Source organism: Aethina tumida, chromosome 1 (assembly GCF_024364675.1).
Source record: "Aethina tumida isolate Nest 87 chromosome 1, icAetTumi1.1, whole genome shotgun sequence".
In the NCBI taxonomy this organism is placed as follows: domain Eukaryota; kingdom Metazoa; phylum Arthropoda; class Insecta; order Coleoptera; family Nitidulidae; genus Aethina; species Aethina tumida.
The window spans coordinates 11,946,652-11,971,010 of record NC_065435.1 but is presented as its reverse complement, the minus strand read 5'-3'; the positions used below and the strand labels follow the sequence as shown (position 1 = coordinate 11,971,010).

At 28.4% G+C, this 24,359-nt stretch overlaps 1 protein-coding gene across 4 annotated transcripts in view; it reads right to left on the bottom strand.

Annotated features, from left to right (window-relative positions):
• Positions 1 to 15,004: 15,004 nt before the first annotated feature.
• Positions 15,005 to 24,359, bottom strand: part of LOC109596401 (nuclear factor interleukin-3-regulated protein) — a 157,970-nt gene continuing 148,615 nt past the window's right edge. For 2 of the 4 annotated variants that reach the window (XM_049962321.1, XM_020011945.2), the window contains one exon: positions 15,005 to 17,025. In XM_049962321.1, the coding sequence (XP_049818278.1) occupies positions 15,833 to 17,025 (1,193 nt within the window). In that variant the 3' untranslated portion in view covers positions 15,005 to 15,832. Of the gene's footprint in view, positions 17,026 to 17,082; positions 18,938 to 19,040; positions 19,350 to 24,359 lie in introns of those variants that run through there. The other 2 variants (XM_049962322.1, XM_049962323.1) reach the window with 2 other exon arrangements.

Here is a 24,359-nt window from a genome sequence, read left to right as displayed (position 1 = left end):
CCCTTTCTGATAACCATTATAGCCACAACCAATAATTAAGAAGTAACAGATTATTTAGACAAATTAACATTTAACTAGGTACTATTTTTTGAAATTATTTTGTTCTTGATTTTTATTAAAAATTGAATCTTTTAATTATTTAATATAATAATAAATATTTAAAATTGTAAGTTTATTTTTTAACTTGTACAGAAAACGTACATTGATGCCATCAATAATTACAAGTATCAAAGAAATGAAACTAGAAAATATTGAACAAACAAACATTGAAGTATAAAGTGAGGTTATAAAAAATCCCCTCTTTTTCTGATAACTATTATTGGCAAAACCAATAATTAAGAAGTAACAGGTTATTTAGACAAATTAACCATGTAGGTACTATTTTTTGAAATTATTTTGTTATTGATTTTTATTGAAGTATTATTAATTAAATAAAAATTATTTAAACAGGGATTATTAAATTTTACTGTTTCTGAAAAAAATTAAATCTGTGAGTACATATTTTTAGCAAATGCTCATCATTATTGGTTTATTTAATATAAAATTTGTTTCTAATATTTTTACATCGGTTTAAAGTTTGTGTTGTAAAAAAAAAAATCATTTTATTGCGTCTTAAGCTTTGAAATTTGGCTTAAAAGTCTTGAAACCAAAATCTTTTTATTATTTAATATAATAATAAATATTTAAAATTGTAAGTTTATTTTTTAACTTTGTACAGAATACGTACAAGTAACAATAAAATGAAACTAGTAAATATTAAACAGAAGTATAAAGTGAGGTTATAAAAAATCCCCTCTCTTTCTGATAACTATTATTGGCAAAACCAATAATTAAGAAGTAACAGGTTATTTAGACAAATTAACCATGTAGGTACTATTTTTTGAAATTATTTTGTTATTGATTTTTATTGAAGTATTATTAATTAAATAAAAAATATTTAAACAGGGATTATTAAATTTTACTGTTTCTGAAAAAAAATTAAATCTGTGAGTACATATTTTTAGCAAATGCTCATCATTATTGGTTTATTTAATATAAAATTTGTTTCTAATATTTTTACATCGGTTTAAAGTTTGTGTTGTAAAAAAAAACATTTTATTGCGTTTTAAGCTTTGAAATTTGGCTTAAAAGTCTTGAAACCAAAATCTTTTTATTATTTAATATAATAATAAATATTTAAAATTGTAAGTTTATTTTTTAACTTTGTACAGAATACGTACAAGTAACAATAAAATGAAACTAGTAAATATTAAACAGAAGTATAAAGTGAGGTTATAAAAAATCCCCTCTCTTTCTGATAACTATTATAGGCACAACCAACAATTAAGAAGTAACAGATTATTTAGACAAATTAACTATGTAGGTACTATTTTTTGAAATTATTTTGTTCTTGATTTTTATTAATGTAAAATTAATTAAATAAAAATCTTTTCAATAGAGTTTGTTAAATTTTACAGTGGATAAAACTATGAATTTATTGTGTTTTAAGCTTTCAAATTTGTCTTAAAAGTCTTGAAACAAAAATCTTTTTATTATTTAATATAATAATAAATATTTAAAATTGTAAGTTTATTTTTTAACTTTGTACAGAATACGTACAAGTAACAATAAAATGAAACTAGTAAATATTAAACAGAAGTATAAAGTGAGGTTATAAAAAATCCCCTCTCTTTCTGATAACTATTATAGGCACAACCAACAATTAAGAAGTAAGAGATTATTTAGACAAATTAACTATGTAGGTACTATTTTTTGAAATTATTTTGTTCTTGATTTTTATTAATGTAAAATTAATTAAATAAAAATCTTTTCAATAGAGGTTGTTAAATTTTACAGTGGATAAAACTATGAATTTATTGTGTTTTAAGCTTTCAAATTTGTCTTAAAAGTCTTGAAACAAAAATCTTTTTATTATTTAATATAATAATAAATATTTAAAATTGTATGTTTATTTTTTTTTAACTTTGTACAGAAAACGTAAATTGATTCCTCCAATAATTACAAATATCAAACAAATTTAACTAGAAAATATTAAATTGAAGTATAAAGTGAGGTTATAAAAAATCCCCTCTCTTTCTGATAATTATAGGCACAATCAATAATTAAGAAGTAACAGATTATTTAGACAAATTTACTATGTAGGTATTTTTTTTAATTATTTTGTTCTTAATTTTTATCAAAGCAAAAATAAATAAATATCCTTTCCATAAAGTTTATTTTTAAATTTTACTGTGGATAAAAGGAAGAATGTATTGTGTTTAAAGCTTTCAAATTTGCCTTAAAAGTCTTGAAACCAAAATATTTTTATTACTTAATATTATAATAAATATTTAAAATTGTAAATTTATTTTTTAACTTTGTACTTACTGTACAAATATCAAGAAAATATTAAACAGAAGTGTAAAGTGAGATTATAAAAAATCCCCTCTCTTTCTGATAATTATTATAGGCACAACCAATAATTAAGAAGTAACAGATTATTTAGACCAATTTACTATGTAGGTACTATTTTTTGAAATTATTTTGTTCTTAATTTTTATCAAAGCAAAAATAAATAAATATTCTTTCAATAGAGTTTATTTTTAAATTTTACTGTGGATAAAAGGAAGAATGTATTGTGTTTAAAGCTTTCAAATTTGCCTTAAAAATCTTGAAACCAAAATATTTTTATTACTTAATATTATAATAAATATTTAAAATTGTAAGTTTATTTTTTAACTTTGTACATTGCCTCCAAGAATTACAAATATCAAGAAAATATTAGATAGAAGTATAAAGTGAGGTTATAAAAAATCCCTTCCCTTCCTTATAACCATTATAGACACAACCAATAATTAAGAAGTAACAAATTATTTGGACAAATTATTTTTTTAAGTAAAAATCCTTTAGGTAGGTTTTATTAAATTTTACTGTGGCTAAAAAATTAAATTTATGCGTACATATTTTTAGCAAACGTTCATCATCATAGTTGATCTCCTGAATATTTTTTTATGTTAATATTGGAAAACCAGTTGTTGAAAATATGTAACTGTCGGAGTTCCAAAAACGCTCCGTTATCTCATTAGAGGAAACCTTGTCTGATTGAATTTTAGAAGGCTAACTGACCCAACCTCTAGATTATTTTCTTATGACACACATCGGAACGTCTATTTTATATTAATGCTGGCCCCAGTACTTTACTGTCGGTCGCTGCAACCCAACAAATTATTGGTTAGCCAGCTCAAACGTGTGTGTATGTGTTAATATGATGTAACGCAAATAATATTAGTCATAGTAAATATTTAACGGGTAAACAAAAATTGTTCTAGTACAGAGATAAACGCGGCAAGTCGCGGCACGAAACTAGTTTTTCCTGGATCACTGTATCCGATGTCTTTTTGCAGTTGGCATTTAAAAAGGTGTTTCAAGTACTCTGGATATGCTCTGTTTGTTATGCGGTCTTTTGTAATGCTAATCTTGACCGGTATTTTTAAGAAACCGCTAAACGCCGAAAAATCTCAATTATCACGTCTTGCTGCAATTTGGCTACAAGCAATTAAAATTTGACCGACTTTAAAACACCAGTTATGGTCGATACTGTTTGAATATATTTGTTCTTATTAGATGTTAAATATTATTTACTAAGAAACTAAGAAAATACGACTAAACAGTGAATTTAAAAAGTAATAAATTGTTATGTTATTGGAATATTGATTTTAAAATTATACCATGTACTTTTATTGAAAATACATATTTAATATATTTTGTATTTCTTGAAATATAATTTTCAATTTTATTGCGTTTGTTGACAATATAAAGAAATAGATAATCAAGATAAATAATACTATATAATAATAAACAATTTTTATTAAAAAAAAAGAAAATGTATTAGATTATTGATTTTAAAAATCTTTATGCACAACATTACTTAATTAAAAATACATTATTATATAAATAATAAAATTAATTTCTTTTAATATATTTGTCATAGGCATTTATTGAATAATTGATATATTATATTACATATAAAATATCATATTTCTTTCTAATATTTTTGCATTAGTTTAAAGTGTGTGCTATTTAAAAAAAAAACATTTTATTGTGTTTTATGCTTTGAAATTTGTTGTTTTTTGTTATTTAATACCTTTTTATAACGATATATAATTAAAATTGTAACAAATCTTTATTTTTTTAACTTAAAACAATTAATACCTCCAATAATTACAAATATCAAAGAAATAAAACCAATATATATTAAACAGAAGTATTAAGTGAGGTTATAAAATGACCCCTTCCACTCTGAAAACCAACAGAAGCCAAAAATTATTCAGACAAGTTTACTATGTAGAATTTGTTTTTTTTTTTTTTTTTTAATTTTATTAAAACAAAAAAGAATAAACAACATTTATAAAAAAACATTATATATACTTAATTTGATTACATTTTAAAAGTACACTTACAGTTCCTATTTAAGAGGATATGATAAATTTAGCTTAAAAAACACATGCCAAAAAATGTTTTTTATATTCCAAGCTGAAGGTCTATTTTTGTAATCGAAAAGTAAAAATATTAAAACAAAATACGTAATTGTTGTTGATTCCTTATGGTTAGGTAAACTGTGGAATAAAATATCAAAAATATTCTTGTATAAGTGACAGAAAGACTACAGACTTGTCTTTCTGTCAGTTATTCAAAATTTCAGATACTTTTCACATTTTATTTGATGATTTATTTACTTAAGTTGATCAGAAAGTGCAATTTTATCATAAAAATAGAACTTTTAATTCTGTCAGAGGCTCATTAATATTATCTATTTTTAGTGAAATTATGCAATTTGTAGGATGCTACAATTTCTGTCAGGTGAGTTTCAGTTTTTTTTTTCAGGTTTGTTTTTGTCTTTTGAGCTGTTATTTATTAATAGATAACTATCATCAAAAAATTTACTAATGCCCTAATCATTTTTTTTCATTACAAATTAAAAAAATATATATAGTATATTTCTTTAAAGTAAAATATAAATAATTTAATTCATAATTAAATAATAGTCAATATTCATTTATATAGAGTTATAATTAAAAAAATTAATAGGTAGTTTACTTTTTATAAAAAATGCTCTAATTATTTTTTCTCATTGTTTAATCGTAGAAAATTTTATAGTCAGATAAACTAGAAATAATTGAAATAGCTTAATAATATTAAGTTATGTGTTTAAATAAACTTATCTTCTATAAAAATTGTCCTAATTATTTTTCCCTTTGTTTTATTTAAAAAAAAATATATAGTAGATTATCAAAAATAATTTAAATTATGAGTAGCTTTTTTATTTTCTATTTCTTGAGATTTATTCATGTAAATTAAATGTTTAAAATGGAGTTTACCTCTTAAATAGGCCACAATTGTTTTGGAATAAGAGTAATTTTTAAATTTTTATGTCTTTCTTTTCACTGCAAAGAAAAATATCTGGCATCAATGGAATTATATTTACTTATTAAATAAATAATTGTTTGCAATAAAATTAAATATATATTTTTTTAAACAGCTTAATAATATTAACTTACGTGTTTAAATAAACTTATCTTTTATAAAAATTGCCCTAATTATTTTTGTCATTGTTTTATTGTTATTAAAATATTGTAGATTATCAAAAATAATTTAAATCATGAGTAGCTTTTTATATTTTTTATTTTTTGAGATATTATCCATGTAAATTAAATGGTTAAAAGGGTGTTTACGTCTTCAATAGGGCACATTTGTTTTGGAATAAGAGTAATTATTAAATTTGTATGTCTTTCTTTTAATATTTTTCTTTATTTTCATTGCAAAGAAGAACATCTGACCATCAATGGAATTATATTTATTTATTAATAAATAACAATTATTATAAAATTAAATATTTTAATTTAGTTAGTTCAGGAAGAAGACAAAAATCCATTAGAAGAATATTATTTTGCATTATTTCTTATAAAATTTATCGTTCCCATTTTTAAAGATTTAACATTTATTAATTTTTCATGAAATTAATCAATTTTTCTTAATGTCCAATTGTAAAAAATTATATAGTAGACTTCTGTCAAGTAGTCAGGTAGCTATTATTTATTAAAGTCGAGCTAGAAATAAAAAATGCCAGTAATTTACATCTTAAATAGGTCACGTTGTATGTAATTCAATTATATAATAAATAAAATATAAGCTCTGTAAAATGATCATATAATTTTGTCAGAGCAGATATTTTTAAATTTTATGTTGTATTTCTTACATATCTTTCATAATTTAATAAATTATTTGTTTAATTTTGTTCATTTAATTGATCAGAAGACGTAAATGTGATTTTCATTTCTATCACAAATTTATTTATCCCCTGAGTTAATATTTACTCTTTTTCACAAGAAAAAAATAACAATAAAAACAATTAAATTTTTAAATCAAAACTAATAAAAAACTTAAATTTATTTCTTTATTTCTTCTGGAAAAAGTGGATTTTGTCACAGATTTATTAATAAGCAATATTGTTTATTATATTTGTTATACAGTAGAAAAATCATCTGACTCGTCTGAATTTAGAGAGAGACATTATGCATGACAGAGACAGTAGAAATCTGCCACAGTGAGAGACTTACTGTCTCTATTGTTCATGATGTCTCTTTCAGGATTCAGATGGATCAAACTTTTTTCGTACTGTATATCTATTTTTGAATGATGCAATGGAAAACTTATTTTTTTGTATAAAAATGTCATAAGAATTTTTTCTATGTTTAACTGTAAAAAATTATATCCTAGATTTCCGTTGAGTAATATATAATTACAATCATGATTAATTGTTCTTTTGATTAAATTGTCCATATTGGAAAAAATAATCAATAAGAGCATTTAGATTTTTAATCAATATTAATTAAATTTAATCAATCACTTGATCAGTTGATCAGGAGAGATAATGTTATTACAAAAATGTCTGTTTTAATTTTTTTGCACAGACATAGGCAATATTTTTTATGGAATTCGTTATGTAACCCTTTTGAAGGGTGCTAAATTCACTTATTTTTATTATATCCTTTTATATAAAAATGCTGCTATAATTAATTATTCTTTCCATTGTCTCATCTTTTGTCGGGTAATATAGAAATAATTCAAGCCTCGACTTGAGGTTTTTTATTTGAATTTAACCTTTGGGCTATTATTTATTAAAATCGAGTTGGAAATAAAAAAGTTACAGGGGTATTTACATCTTAAATAGGCTTATCGTTTTGCAGACGTTGTCAGAGCAGGGCAGACATTTTTAAATTTATAAGTCGCACATTTTTTATATAATACTTTACATTATTTTCATTAAGGGGAAAAAACTAAATATATCCGAGAAGAAATATTGATGTTTTAAAACCCCCTCGTAGCGAACCCCCCCGAAAATAACGTTGGAACACTTTCTGCTTTCACTGATGGACGCCTAAATTTAATTTCGATGGTTCACCCGGTCTATTTCTGTCACTGAATTGAAAAGTTAGGAAACCAAAGTGAAGGTTGGCACATTCAAAACTAAATTGTCCATGTCGTAGTTGTTTTATTTATAAATAAGACATTTTCCAACTGATTGTTCTAGAAGAGGTACGTAATTGTGCGCGGTAAATAAACAATCACGGTCAGGTTCAACTTTAAATTATTATTATTGAACTGCGTCTACTTTCTCCGTGTTTATTAGGAACGCCAACATTCCGCATGGAGAGATTTATTCATTTACAATAAATAAACACAGTCGGGCTTGTTGTTGGTGAAATAATCTGTTGGTCACTTTATTCAAGTGCGACTTACAATTAACTTAGAAATAGACTAATATATAACTATATGATAATTATGTAATGAGATGATAATTTAATTTTAATCATTCGAGTATGTTATCGATATACAATAAAAATATTTATAATATTTTGTACTTTAGACTTTGTTATGTGTGTATGTAATGTAAAGTAAATTCTTAGCTAATCTGAAATGATTTTAATTATTGTTTTAATGTTTACTTTTTATTGTTTTTTTCAATAAATAACAATAAGTTTCTTATTGTAGTATTTTCCACGATAATATTTGTCTCTTTGACTAGTACAAAAATATTTTTAAGAATAAGGGAAACTAAGTGTGCATCACCAAGTCTTAGAAAGAGTAAGCTGGTCTTAACAAAGGTAATTCCAGGAACACGCTGTCCAACATAAAAGAAATCACTAAATATTGGAAAAATAATGACGCTACTTTAAAGAGAATTTAAAGGCTTTGCATTTTTTGTAAACAGTTACAATTTTAATTGGCAGCAATAATAAAAGGTAAGTTTCGAAAGTCAGTATCAAATGCACAACTTTCGGATGATTTTAACGATGTGATTTTAGTAAAAAATGGCAAACTGAAGATGAAAATTTGGCTATGTATACTCAGTGACACAGAAATATGCAGTGGTTAGATTTCTTTTATTTTATATGGTAATTTTATGTACAATTTGGGGTGATTAAAAACTCAGATAAAAATTTTGAATATATTGATCAACATCATTTTTTAAAACTCGTTTTGAGAGTTCTGAGATATCTCATGGTGAAAGTCCACAAACGTCTCTGGAGAGACTTTTGAATTTCGAAGTTTCCTGCCTATAATGTTCAATCGATGGTAACTTATGGCCATGGCAACAAATTTATATCAAAATATTAGAAACATTCCAAAGTAACTTTCTCAATATGAGATTGAGTATAATCGTGATGGAAGGCTGAATTTCGAAAGTTTTTAAGCTGAAAGAGCAAATGAGGTGTACCAAGAAGCCTTTCTTCTTCTGAAATTCACTAGTTGACCATTAATTTATTTTCTTGGACCTCCCTCACGTCGCTTTTTCAGGTGCCTAATTTTATGCCACCTCTAGTTGAGGCTGAAGGTCAGTGAAAGTCTTTGAAGGGACTGCTGAATTTTGAAGTTTTCTGCCTATGATGATCCACAGGTGTTCAATAGTTGGTAACTCGTGACTACAAATTTATATTAGAATATTGGAAACACTCCAAAGTAACCTTCTCAATATGAAATTGAGCATTAACCTGTTGGAAAACTGAATTTCGAAGGTTCCTAAGCTGAGAGAGCAAATGAGGTGCACTAAGAAGCCTTTCTTATTTTGAAATTCACTTGTTCACCATTCATTTATCGACTTGTGCCTCCCTCACGTCGCTTTTTCAGGTGCCTTATTTTATGCCACCTCTACTTGAGCATGAAGGTCAGCGAAAGTCTTTGAAGGGACTGTCTAATTTCCAAGATTCCTGCCTATGATGTTCCACAGCTATTCAATCGTTGGTAACTCCTGAAATCTTGATGGCCATGGCAATAAATTTATATCAAAATATTGGAAACATTCAAAAGTAACCTTCTCAATATGAGATTGAGAATAATCCTGTTGGAAAACTGAATATCGAAGGTTCTTAAGCTGACAGAGTAAATGAAGTGCACTAAGAAGCCTTTCTTTTTCTAAAATCCACTAGTTGACCATTAATTTATCTACTTGGACCTTGGACCTTCCTCACGTCGCTTTTACAGGTACCTCATTTTATGCCATCTCTACTTGAGGCTGAAGGTCAGCGAAAGTCTTTGAAGGGACTACTGAAATTGAAGTTTCCTGCCTATGATGATCCACAGGTGTTCAACCGTTGGTAACTCTTGAAATCTTGTTGGACGTGACAACAAATTTATATTAGAATATTGGAAACACTCCAAAGTAATTTTCTCAATATGAAATTGAGCATTAACCTGTTGGAAGACTGAATTTCGAAGGTCCCTAAACTGAGAGAGCAAATGAGGTGCACTAAGAAGCCTTTCTTATTTTGAAATCCACTTGTTCACCATTCATTTATCGACTTGTGCCTCCCTCACGTCGCTTTTTCAGGTGCCTTATTTTATGCCACCTCTATTTGAGGCTGAAGGTCAGCGAAAGTCTTTGAAGGAACTGTTAAATTTTGAAGTTTAATGCCTATGACGATCCACAGGTGTTCAATCGTTGGTAACTCCTAAAATCTTGTTGGACGTGACAACAAATTTATATCAGAATATTGGAAAAAACTCCAAAGTAACCTTCTTAATGTGAATTTGAGCAGTTACCTGTTTGGAATACTGAATTTCGAAGGCTCCTCAGCTGACAGAGCACTTCTTCTGTAATCTACTAGTTGAGTCTTCATTTGTCCATCGATATCTTCTGGGACTGTACAAGAATTCTAGACAGTGCTTCGACTTGTCCTGTCTCTTTTAAGCCAATAATTCACCTTCTTTTAATGACTAAAACTAGGCTGAAGGAATCCTTTAAACACAACCAAAGTGAAATCTTTGTCCAGGTTCTATTAAACACAAAAGTTCTTCAACAAATGGTCGAACGTACACGTCATTTTCTGAGGACATTTTTGTAATTGATGTGAAGTTTCATGCAATTATGTAGATCTGTATTTTCACATCTATAAATAAACACATTTACATGAGTTGGAAATGAAAAACAAATTATTAATTAGCATTAGCAAAAATGAAACTTTAAATAAGGTTTGCTAAAACAGACTTATATTTAATTAAGAATAAAAAACGGATTATAGTTTCTAAAATAAGTACCTGACATAATAACTGCATTTGAAGATTAGTTTTATCTGTAGTATCATTAACAAAGTCATTAATTAATTCTAATGTACAATGTATGTAGTTTTTAAAATGTTTTTCGACAAAATTATTTGACAATATCCTTTAATAATTACCTAAACGATTAGAATAAAAAACCACTAAAATAAATTATAGTAACCAATTTATTGATCAATCCAGTCGTACAATGTAAAAAATCAATTTACTTAATGTTCTTCAATGAGCAGAAGAGTTGTGCATTTTATTTATTTAAAGTCATTTCATATTTTATTCATATATAGGTAGCCAAGGTTAGAGATGATAAAAACAACAATTATTTATCATCTTTTAACTTGACTAACACATAAGGACGAAATCAATAGCATATAGGTACCATTATTGTGTGCATTTAAAAAAATAATGATCCTTGAATAGTTTTATAAAATTTCAAGTCAGTGTTAAATAGAGCGAGCAATTTCAAAATTTGTGTTATTTAACATATCCAGATGATGTAAAAGGCAAGTCGAACGTGTAAGTGTTGTTGCTTCGAAGGTTAAAAATCTATAAATTGGCCAAAACGGATAATGATTAAAACAATTGAAACAAAAATACATTTCCAAGTGAATTATTTATATAATCTGGCGTTGTAACGGTCAGAATATTGATTGGTATAAGGAAATGAGTCAATTGCAGCTTTTCCAAGGAATTATGCCTTCTCATGTCGTATTGAACCATGGGACACCTATAATTTAAATCGTGCATATAATGACAAAATTGATTAAACCAATCGTGCATCTATTTAGTACTATTTATAAATTGGTTGTTTTCCATTTTTACAAACGAATTATGATTTTTCCACAATTCTGACACGTGTCTCATTTAGGTTCAAAGGTGTGAGCAACATTGTTCCAGTTCACGTAATGGGTTTTGTTTACAAAGTAGAATTTGTTGCCAGTTATTTTTGATAAAAATTGCCAGGTCCAATTACGAAATACACGTGGACAGACAGCGATTCGAAAAATAAGTGTGATAAATCCTGTCACTTTTATTGTGACCCTCGTATATAAATAAATGCGTTTCAAATTCCCATGGTGGTAAATAAATAATTTTAATCACTTGCATCGAGTTTATTAATAATCGTATTATTTTAATCTGATTTCTTTTTATAAATTTAATTGGACTCTTTCACATAATGGTATTTAACAATATTTTAACACTCATAGTGTTATTGAACAATTATTTGATTATGTTATGGTATGTTGAATATTATATTTACCCCCAGGAAATTTTATACGTGATGTGAAAATATATTTTCTAATACATTAGTACAATATATATCATATAACGAATATAATAAAAATGCCATTAATAATAATAATAATAATAAGGCTAAATGGCTCCTTTAGTTCCACCAGAAACTATGAGGTAATTTTAATCAATAACATCAGCTAATTATTATCATAATATTTTGACTGTACTATTTCATAAAATTAATAATAATAATAATTAATATTTTATAAAATTCCATAATATTATTAAACTGTACATTAAATAATATATAGTAATGAAAAATTGACCTATCCAAGCAAAAATTCATGAATGACATGAAAAATTATACTTCCAGTCAAAATTGTTGATACATTTAATAAACAAAATAAAAATATTGATATTATGTATGTCATAAAATGAGTATGATAAAAAATGACAAAAAAAACTAGGGTAAATGACTTCTGTCGTTCTTGTCTAGACGCCAGAGCCTAGAAATCAATTTCAACCACTAGCATCAAGTTTATTAATAATCATAATGTTTTAATCTACTTTCTTTTATAAACTGGATTGAACCATTTCACAAAATAGTTTTTCTAAAGGACGATTATTTGATCATGTGACTTAAAAAATATTTTTTCAGTCAAAATTTTTGATACATTTAATAAATAAAATAAAAGTATTAATATTATATATATCGTACAATGAGTTTAATAAAAAATATTAAAAATCTAATTGAAAGAGCTCCAGTGGTTCTTGTCTAGACACCAATGTCTAGAAATCAATTTTAATCAATAGTATCAATTTTATTAGTAATTATAATATTTTAATCTGTTGTAATGTAATTCTTTTATAAACTGATGGAATCGTCTCACAAAATTTTTAATATATATATTTTTTTTAAATCCTATAATGTTATTGAACAATTATTTGATTATGTATGTTAAATAACACGTTGAAAAACTGACCAGTCCAGGTAAATTTTTTAAGTGACTTGAAAAATATTTTCTAGTTAATATTGTTGATACATTTAATAAATAAAATAAAAGTATCAATATTATATATATCATACAATGAGATATCAAATCAACTTTATTAATAATCATATTTTAATCTGATTTCTTTTATAAATTGATTGAATCATTTCACAAAATTTTTGATAATTAATATACTTTTTTAAATTCCATAATATTACTGGACAATTATTTGGTCATGTATGTTAAATAGTATGTTAAAAAATTGACCAGTCCAGGCAAATTCCGTAAATAATTTAAATAAATCTTTTCCAGTCAAAATTGTTAATGCATTTAATAAATGAAATAAAAGTATCAATATAATATCCATGAGTTTAGTAAAAAATGTCAAAAAACTAGTTGAAAAAACTCCTGTGGTTTTTGTCTAGACACCAAAGTCTAGAAATCAATTTTAATCAATAGCATCAACTCTATTAATAATCATAAAATTTTAATCTGATTTCTTTTATAAACTAATAGAAACATTTCACAAAATTTTTTAAATTGATATATTTTTTTAAATTCTATAATGTTATTTGACAATTATTTGATCATGTATGTTAAATAAGACGTTGAAAAATATTATATATATTTTTACAGTCAAAATTGTTGACACATTTAATAAATAAAATAACAGTATGAATATTACTATCATACTATGAGTTTAGTAAAAAATATCAAAAAAAACTAGTTGAAAGAACTCCTGTGGTTCTTGTCTAGACACCATAGTCCAGAAATCAATTTTAATCAATAGCATCAACTTTATTAGTAATTATAATATTTTAATCTGTTTTTTTTTTTTATAAACTGATGGAATAGTCTCACAAAATTTTTAATATATATATATATTTTTTAAATCCTATAATGTTTTTGGACAATTATATGATCATATATATTAAATAATATGTTAAAAAATTGACCACTCCAGACAAATTTCATAAATAATTTTAATAAATATTTTCCAGATATAATTGTTAATGCATTTAATAAATGAAATAAAAGTATCAATATTATACACACGAGTTTAGTAAAAAATGTCAAAAAAACTAGTTGAAAAAACTCATGTGGTTTTGTTCTAGACACCAAAGTCTAGAAATTAATTTTAATCAATAGCATCAACTTTATTAGTAATTATATTTTAATTTGATTTCTTTTATAAACTGATTGAATCTGTTCACACAATTTTTAATAATTAATATATTTTTTTAATTTCATAATGTTATTGGGAAATTATTTGATCATGTGTGTTGAATAATAAATTGACCAATCCAAACAAATTTCATAAGTAACTCCAAAAAATATTTTTCCTGTCAAAATTGTTGATACATTAATAAATAAAATAAAATTATTAACATTTTATATATCACTCCAATGGGTATAATAAAACGTAATAAAAAATAACTAGGCTAAATGGCTCTTTTGGTTCTTGTCTAGACGCTGGAGTTTAGGGATCAAATATTTCCGTAAAAATAGGATTTCTGTGCCTAAAGCACAACGTGCCAAACATGCTTTTTTATTACTGACACGTTTAATTCTTGAACACGTCCATAAATGTTTATGGTCATTGATAGAAACTAACGAAAATATATAATAAAAGCTTTTAATTTTTGTTTATGATTATAAAATTTGTACGAAAATTTTAATTCACCAAACACAAATAACATAATGATCAATCCACGTTATTTGCTTTGTCAATTAAATAACGTAACTATTATTGTTATTGTGATTTTTTTCTTTCACTAGTTGTTTATTCTGAGTCTGTGTTTATGTTTTAATATTTGAATAATCTTTATGGCGAAACATAACACAATTGTTTTTTTAGAATGATCTAAATTACGTTTTTATGAATAAAAAATAATTATTTAAGATAAAATTACAATTTGTAATATTTTTTTTATATATGTATAAAAAAATTCAATATAATTTTCTTATCGTAAAGTTTGAGACTTAAACATGTGTTATTTATGAGATAACTTAAATTACTGAGTAATACTGTTAATATTAAATATTTTCTGAGTATTTTACGTATTTATCAATCAAATGAATATATGTTAAAATGAATGTCCACTTACTAGAAATGTGACGACGTCAATCATTTAGTCTTATCAGTTGTTTATATTAATTGAAGGGGTGGGTAAATAAAAATATTTTTTTTTTTTTTTTGAAAAACGATGCAAATATTTATTTAATACAGAGTTAGGATACATAAACGGTAATATGAAAATATATAAATATTTTCTTATATGAATGAATATCATACTGGACGTCATACAGATTCTATTAAACACTTATCAAATCAACCAAATGTAAAAATGAGGTAAGTCCAGCATTAGTCTTATAATATATAAATATACAATAATGAGATAAACATAACATTAAATTTGCTGCACAGCAAGTAACAAAATACATATTTTACATAAATAATTGCGTATCTTAGGATAAATAGTTTACAAAATAATCACACATTTTCCAGTTAAAAATAAAAAGGTACGTTAATTTCTCTATGATAATATGACAAGGTAAATCCGCAGTGATGATGATTCACAGTTCACAATATAAGGGTTGATATGTAACCTCAAAGTGTTTTTTGAGGGTAAATATCGGACTTAAGACGATAAGATGGACAATTGTCCTAAGATTTTAAAGTATACATTTATAGTAAATATTACGCAATATTAAGTCATAGCTATTAAAAGCGCCAATAATACGCGAATATAATATGTTATTGTTAAATAAGAACAAGGATAATCATAGGAATAAATTGGCAAATGAAAGCGTGTCCATTAAGTTTATTGTGCAAGTTGACAACTTCCTTCGTCTTCTCAACGTAACTAACAAATAAATACCTATCACTAAAATAAATATGCTCTTTTGGAGGGAGCATGATATGTTCAAATCTCCTTAAGAGAATCATCACAACAACAGTGGCCAACTGAAGGCCACCAACATCACCCCGATCAGTAACTTACACCGCACTAATGATGAGCTTCTTTGTCTTTGATAAACGACTTCAGATGCTCGACCTCCGTCGAAAGCCGGACGATCTCCGAATGCAGGTTGTGTGTTTGCTTATCTGTCGGTTCACTGTTCTCGTTATCCTGTATGCTGGCGTGGAGTTGAGATTGTTTTTGGAGAGTCTGAAGGGTGGCGGCCGCCTGGCTGGCCGTCCACTCGGCGCCCAACGAAATTCCGGAGTCCCTCTCGTCGCTGGAACCTTCGGCGTCCCAGGGCGGGCTGGCCCTCGGTCCCGGCTCCTGCTTGATGTTCTGCAGGGACAGGAGGGCGCTGGCGGCGTCCTTGTCGCCGAGATGGGACTTGTGTCTGAGCTTCAGCGGTAGGCTGGCGTTGGCTTCGGTCGTGGTCAGGGCTACCGGGGCGCTTTCGTCGCCCGAATTGCTGGACACCTCGAACGGGGACTGGCCGCGTGAGCGGGATCTGGACAAGTTTAGGGCGCTGTTTGAGTCGTGGTAGAGGGTTGGGTGGTAGGGCTGGTAGTGGTAGCCGTGGTGGTAGTCGGCCGGTTCTCTGTAGGGGGTTTCCATGTGGGACGGGGGTGGGTGCAAGATGCTGTGGCTGTGTGGCAAGGCTTGCGGTGGCGGTGATCCCAGCACTGGTTGGTGGATGACCGGCGTCGGTATCGGGTTGGGGGAGAACAGGAGCGACGGTGATGGGTGGGAGATCTTTGAACGTTTGGTGAGACTGATCACTTGGTCGTTGGTTGGTAAGTTGGCCAAGACCTTTTCGACGCACACGACGCTGTCGCCGCAGATTCCGTATTCCTCCTTGATCGCTTCCAGTTGGGCTTTCAAAATGGCGTTCTCTTTAGTCAGTTCTACTACTCTCTGTTCCAGCACCATGTCGTTGTAGCGCCTCTTTTCGCGGGACCTTTTGGCGGCCTCGTTGTTCCTGCGGCGCCTGTCCCAGTAGCTGTCATCCTTTTTGTTGTCGGGGGTGAACTCCCTTTGCTTCCTTTGACCGAACAGGTCTTTATGGTTGACCCCGTTCATTTTGTAAGCTGGGTTGTTGTAGTTGTCTGAGTTTTCTTGCATGTCTCGGCCGTGACTAGATGGCATGTTTGAATTCAGCTGTGGAATTTCACCATTAATTGGGGAACCACTCTGGCCTCTACCCACGAATTCGGCAACCATTATACGCTGCTTTAGAACATCTGCAACAAAAGAAACTCCACTTTAGTGACTAGAGCTTTCGCACACCGGTAACGTACAACTCGAATTAATAAATAGTTGATAACCACAAAGAAGGCTTGAAATGGAATGCTGGGGTAATATGCAGAGTTCGGCTAAGGCCTTAAAATGTCTTATTATTATAAAAATAAGGACTGGTTTTAGCACAAGTATTGCCAAGGCCGTCCTGATTCACCTGCACTCAGCACCCAAAGGATGCACAATAACGTATTGGTATTGGTACAGTGCACGTATTCCTCCAATCGATTGTGTCCATCCCCACCGCTCATGATTTATTAAAAATGTTACAATGTTGTGTAACAATGCGCACGCTAATTAATTCATCAATTAGCTTTTTTGAGGATGATCGTGCACGCGTACTTGACTGCTCATGGTTCCGACAACGAGAACCGCACACCAAAGGCAAGCGACTTTTACGCATGTGACTCAAAACAAACCGCAAAACCTTGTGGCAGTTCGTTGGCTGGCAGCCGTGTAAAAATCATGTTCAGCCGTGAAAACGGATATGATTCAATGCCGGGCGAAATTTTTTTCCACAACCATCTGCATCGGGTCACAAAATAGAGTTTGTCCGAGATAGAGGGGGGGGGGGGCGCTGAAACATTGCATTGATTGCACCGGCTATCGGCATTGGAAATGTAGAAGACCTTGAAAGATGTTAATGCACCTTTTAAATGCAGTCTGGGATCGCGGCACTAAAAACAATTGGATAACGAGGAAAGCCTGTCTGGGTTACAGGAAGATACTGTTCTGGTTAATTTTGGTCCCGGTCTCTTTGTCTGGGCCGTTTTTTGACGGTTTGGGGCCTTAATGGGTGACGTATTTTATGTCACTTATCGATTGGATAATCTCGATTGAGTGATACAGCTTTATCTGGGCTAAATATAATAAAAAAACAATGGACTTAAATTGGCACAATTAAATTTGTTTAATCTAGTAAAATTATTTAAATTTATACACAATGGCCCTGCTTTTTTGTTATCTAGAACATGTTTATCGAAGATACCCTTTGTTATGTTATTCCATTGTTTATCTAAGTGGAGATGAATCAGATAATAATAATAATATTGACTCGTTCGGCGAAAATCTCAGAAAACACTGACTGGTCCTTTAGTAAGTATATTAAAATTTATTGATAGCATGAAACGGTGACTAATGCGTTTCCCGAAAACTGAGTAGTGGAACAATTAGAGCTTCAGCGAAGGGTATTTGGAAGCAGCAACTCGTGGAAAATGAGCGGTTCCGAGAACCCGATGGTTTCATTAATTTGGGTTTGATTTAAATATAAATTTTGTATGACGTGTAGGACATACGCCAAAACTAAATAGTTACGAAACTGATCTAATTTTACATCGCAGTTTTACTGCGCTTGAATCGTGTATTTACAATTTCATAATAGACAAATATTTGCGGGGAGACAATAGTATTTATTTTTTAACGCACGTGGTCCGGCCAAAGGACTCCCACATCCAAGTCTATTTTCCGTCCAGACTTAGCACTTGGTCAATTGGTTCCACAACAATAAACAAAGTTTTTTGTAATAAACCGATACAAAGAGCGTGGCGAGGACACTCGATGGTGAGTCACGTTCGCACACAGAGGATCTTCACGTTACAAAAGAAGCAGACTAGGCAAGAACTGTTTGTGGATAACTAGGCTAGTGGAACTCCAGTCCAAGAATGCCCCACTCAGTAAACTACTTATCTCTAGTTACATAATAGACAAATTGCTAAATCATGATCTTGCACTACGTTCTGCCTTTGTTCTGAGCAATTGTTTAAATCGAGGCCCAAAAAATCGTTAGTTTCTCTCGATAAAAACAAACACCACAACAACACGTCACCCTCCATCAACAACTAAAGCTTGTTGCGTCATTGGCTCAGAAGACACACTCATCGGAAACGCATCAATTCCCCGAAACGTTCTGAGTGGAAGCCGTGGCGGGAAAGCCCGGCTGAGGGATAATTCAAAAACTCACCAACTGTTAGGGTTGACGTTTTTGTTGGCTTAAGATCCGAACTGCTTGAACGTGGCGAAAACGTTCACCGATCCTCGAGCTAGTCCTGGCTTGAACTGTCAACAGAACGTCGTTGCACAAAAACAAAAACAAATCGCAGTCGTCGCGAGTGACGAACGGAGTAGACGGAGAGAATGGAGAGACCTCGTTTACACACGTCTGAACCGTGGAACTGTCCGCTAATGACTGAACGTCGGGCTGCGACCGCTTTCGGTGGACTGGTGTGAAAACGCGGCACGAACGCGCCGTTTAGCGATAAAGAGTGTGCGGGCGTCCGATGTTGATCATTGTCGCGACTGTGAGGAAAACTGAGGACAACACCCTCGGTGACTCACCAATCAGATCACTGACAGGTCACCTTCATGAGTTATGTAAGCAATCTGGATCGGTTTTTTGGAAATGACCATCGCCTCCACCCTCACCCCCAGAAGGTGGGAAATTTGATGGGTGCCCACGCCCGGGGTCGGGGATGGCGTTTCCCCCCCCCAACTGTTGCGTCGCGGTGCACACGCTCGCTGAGGTGGACGGGGCTCTTCGGTGCTGCTTTCACCGAGAAGACATTTCTGGGTGATGGGGTTTTTACTTTTCTTCTTCGGAGAGGTCGTCCGGATGTGGCCTTGGGGATTTTGATTTAAATGCCGAAATGGTGGATGCGACGACAACAAATATTGGAAACTTGGTGGGGGGAGGGGCATTTAAATAATGAACAAAAGAACATATTTGCAGTTTTATGTTCGACAAAGCATAGAACAAAGGATTAAAATATAATGATAAAGTTGTATTTATTTACACATAATTTATAAAACTTATTTTTATGTTTAAAATTTAAATCAATATTTTTAAATAAATAAAAAAAAATAATATTTTTGAGTTATTAATTACTAATTATTTAAAACTATTTTATTTTAATTCAATTTTTTTATTTGATCTGAATAGTAATTAATAACAATTTTTAGATTAATTGAAATATAAAAAATAATTTAATTTTAAGTGATTATAAATACAATTTCAGAAAAATTAATAAAAACTATTAATTATTTAAAGTAAATTTTACTTTATTAATATTTTTTTATTTGTTTTTAATAGTAATTTGATAGTGTTATTGTTTTTATTTGCAATAAATATAAAAAATAATTAACTTTTTGAGATTACTCAGAAAATGTTACCAAAAATTATTAATTATTTAGAACATTTTAATTTTATTTACACTTTTTTTAGAATTTTTTTCTATAATATTTTTGATATCTATATTGTTTTTATGTAAAATAATAGAAATATAAAAAATAATTAAATTTTAAGTGATTATAATACAATTTCAGAAAAAATAATAGAAACTATTAATTATTTAAAATTAATTTTTTTATAAAAAATAATTCACTTTTTGAGATAAATATTTAGTATCAGAAAAAGTTAATAAAAATCATTAATTATTTAGAACATTTTAATTTTATTTACACTTTTTTAGAATTTTTTTGATAGTTATTGCTTTTATGTAGAGTACTACAAATATAAAAAATAATTCAATTTCGAAAAAATTAATGAAATAATTAACTATTTAAAATAATTTTATTTTTTTTTTTGTATTTTTGTTTTTATAATAATTTTTGATAGTTTTATTATGTTTTATGTAAAATAATAATAAAAAAATAATTAAGATTTAGATTTTATAATTTAATTTCAGGATTATTAATAAAAATTATTAATTATTTAAAATAATTTTATATTATTTGCATTTTTTATCTTTTATAGTAATTTTGATAATTTTATTGTATTTTATAGAGAATAATACAAATAAATATATAAAAAAATATATAAATTATTATTTTATTTTTTATAGTAATTTTTGATAATTTTATTGTTTCTATATGGAATAATACAAATATAAAAAATAATTCAGTTTTTTGAGATTATTATTTAGTATTAGAAAAAAATCAATAAAAATTATTAATTATAAAAATAATTTTATTTTATTTATATTTTTTTTATAATAATTTTTAATATGTAAAATAATAATGAAAAAATAATTCAGATTTAGATATTATAATTTAATTTCAGAATTATTAATTATTTAAAATAATTTTATTTTATTTGCATTTTTTATTTTTCATAGTAATTTTTGATAATTTTATTATAGAATAATACAAATATAAAAACATATATAAATTATTTTATATACATTTATAAATTATACAGTATCAGAAAAATTAATATTAATAATTTTACTTTAACATTTTTTAACCTGTTTCTTATAATATTTTTTAATAGTTTTATTGTTTTTATGTATAAATATAAAAAAATAAATTAGTTTTTAGAGTATTTTTTAGTATTAGAAAAAATAATAAAAGTTATTATTTTAAACAATTTATTTTATTTTATTTACATATTTTTATAATAATTTTTCGATAGGTTTATATAGAATAATTCAATTATAAAAAATAATTATGTTTCAGATAAATTAAAAAAAAAAAAAAATAAAATTATTAATTATTTAAAATAATCTTATTTTATTTATATTGTTTTTATAATTTATTTATAGTTAAGTTTTTAGAAAAATTATTTTAAATTATTAATTATTTAAAACAATTTTATTATATTAACATATTTTATAATAATTTTTGATACATTAATGTATAATATTAACTAATTATTCAACAATAATAAAATAAGATTTATTTTGTTTAATTTTTTTTATTAAATTTTTAATCGTTATTATATTTGTAAATAAATTATTTTTCTGTTTTTTTGGAATTTATTATTTAAATAAATTTATTTGATTCATTCAATAATTAATAAATGAAATAAATATAAATTATTGAAAAATTACATATTTAGATAAATATTTTATTTTATATAATTTTTAATTTTGTATAAGAATCCATTTAACGTTAATTTTTTTTTTGTTTTTATTATTTTTAAGTATAATTATCTGAATATTAAAAAAGGTCCAGAGAAATTAATTTTATAAAATATGCATTTAAATAAATATTTTTTATATATTTAATTGTTTAAAAGTCGATGTGTACTGTAATTTTTACTACTTTCGAAAAAATTCATTTAAATATTTTTTAATAATTTTTCCACGTATATCGTCGTATATTTAAAACAAATTCATTTAATTTTTAATGTTTTTCGTCGAAAAACATGATTTTTGGGTTGTTTATTGAGTAAACTAGAAAATTAATTAAATAGTTAAGCATTTCGAGGGAATATTATGATTTAATTCCAGACAAATTATGTCAGCTCTAAAAATGGCGTGATAACTTATCGCTAGTTTATTGTAATACTTTTATTACATTGTTTCTCAATTCCTGTTGTTGTTTTTGAGCATCTTATCTTATTATTATTTTTTCTTTAATTATTACAAATAAGCAAATACTGACTGAAGTGTGTTTTATGCAACATTCCATAACCAAATAACAGACGTGTGTAAGTATAAATTCGAGGTGGAAGCGAAATGATGCAACTTTCGTGCAGATCCCATCACAGGATGGAGACTCCTGCTGACAAGGTCTACAACTAAAAAATACGCAAGGAAGTAGTAATGTAACGTGGAACGTTGCACACAAAACTATTACCCAATATTACACAGCATATTTTGCGTGAATCAGTCGAATAAATTTTTTTGTCACATTTTTATGAATAATTTTAATCGCATCGACGGCGAAACAAAAGTGAAACCGTACATGCGGTATTTTAATTCGATGAATAATACGGAAAATTATTTCCTTACAATTGATAAAAATCGATTGTGTGTATTAAAATGGCGGCTTTTGAAATTGACGTAAGCGCATTGCAATCAGATTGGGCTTTGATTTTTTAGTCGGCTTTATCTGTCCGGTGAATCACACACGTTTTGTGAACAAGTGCAAGGACGTATGGGCACGAATTTCTGGGGGATTCACGTGCTTCACGTGCACCCGTGGCTGCGCCACCTCCACCACGTTCTTGTAAACACTGATTCCTTTGTTTTACGCTTCGGTATTTTCGCTTGGGCTAGTTTAAATATTATTGAACTATCTGGAAATGCAAACAAACATGTTGTTTGTACTTTTGACGTGCCACGTCACCGGCCAACGTGACAAATGTTTTTCGACGTTAGGAATTTTATCGACGCGCAAAAAAAGGGTATTTTAATCCGTATCTTGATTTAACTGGGGGGGGGATTTTTTGGGTGACACGATTTCGTTTTGCGGGCAACGTTGTGCAACCTTCTGCGATTTATGACGCAACAATTACGCTAACCGTATTTTTTCCTTTTGTAACTTAAGTTTTTTAACCTCGCCAAACAAATATGTTTTTCAACTGGATTATCACGGCTGTAAAAAAAAAAAGATATCGTCCCGAAAACCATGAACTTTGGCGTAAATATGTTGTTAAAGTTCCACGTACTAACCTATGTCAATGTAATCTCGCTGTTGTTATTACTCGAAATAGAGATGACATTGGACCAACGACAATTCATTTGTTTTTTATGCAGATGCATGAAAATAATTTATTTGCCTGATACCGTCTTGAACTCGGTGAACTGCATTCAGTCTGGGACGTTGATAATTGACATAATTACGTCCACGAAATTATACCGGAGTTACGTTATTCGCAGTTCTTTTGGTTTGTGATAACAGTTTTCGACATTATTAATTTTAAACGTGGCTTAATTGTGCCAATTTAATTTCGCTGCGGTTTATCTAAAACCTAAATTCGTATCGATTCGAGATGCAATCTAGGTGAAAGCCATATGAAAGTTGGTCATATTTTCAAGAACGGCTCAATTAACGTGCGGCGGAACTGGGGGAATTATTTTTATTATTTTCACTACCGCCATGTTTAATAGTTTAATATAATCCACACATACAAGGCGATTTATTGATTGTTTTTTAATAGTTCAGTTTAACAAGTTTTTGCTAAACTTTCTGTATTATTTGAAAGCATTTTTATGGCTTTCTTTTATATATTGTTTTTGAGATCTCAAAAATTAGGTCAAAGCTTCAGAGCAGGAGAAGATGGGCAACGTCAAGGTCATCCTGAAACTTGTACCAACGAAGAAATTAAGCAATATGTGCTGTCATCAAACTGAACATCAAAACTTGGGCAAAAAAGCTGAAAAGGACAGGAGAAGTTGCTGAAAGTGAATGTACTGAAGATGAACAACGTCAAGATCGTCCTGAAATTGGGCAATATTTCCTGCAAAATCCTCCTGCAACGGATTGGGAAATATGCCAGTTATTAAATTGCGATGAATTAACCATTAAAAAGAAGCTTCAGGCAATGAATTTCATCAGA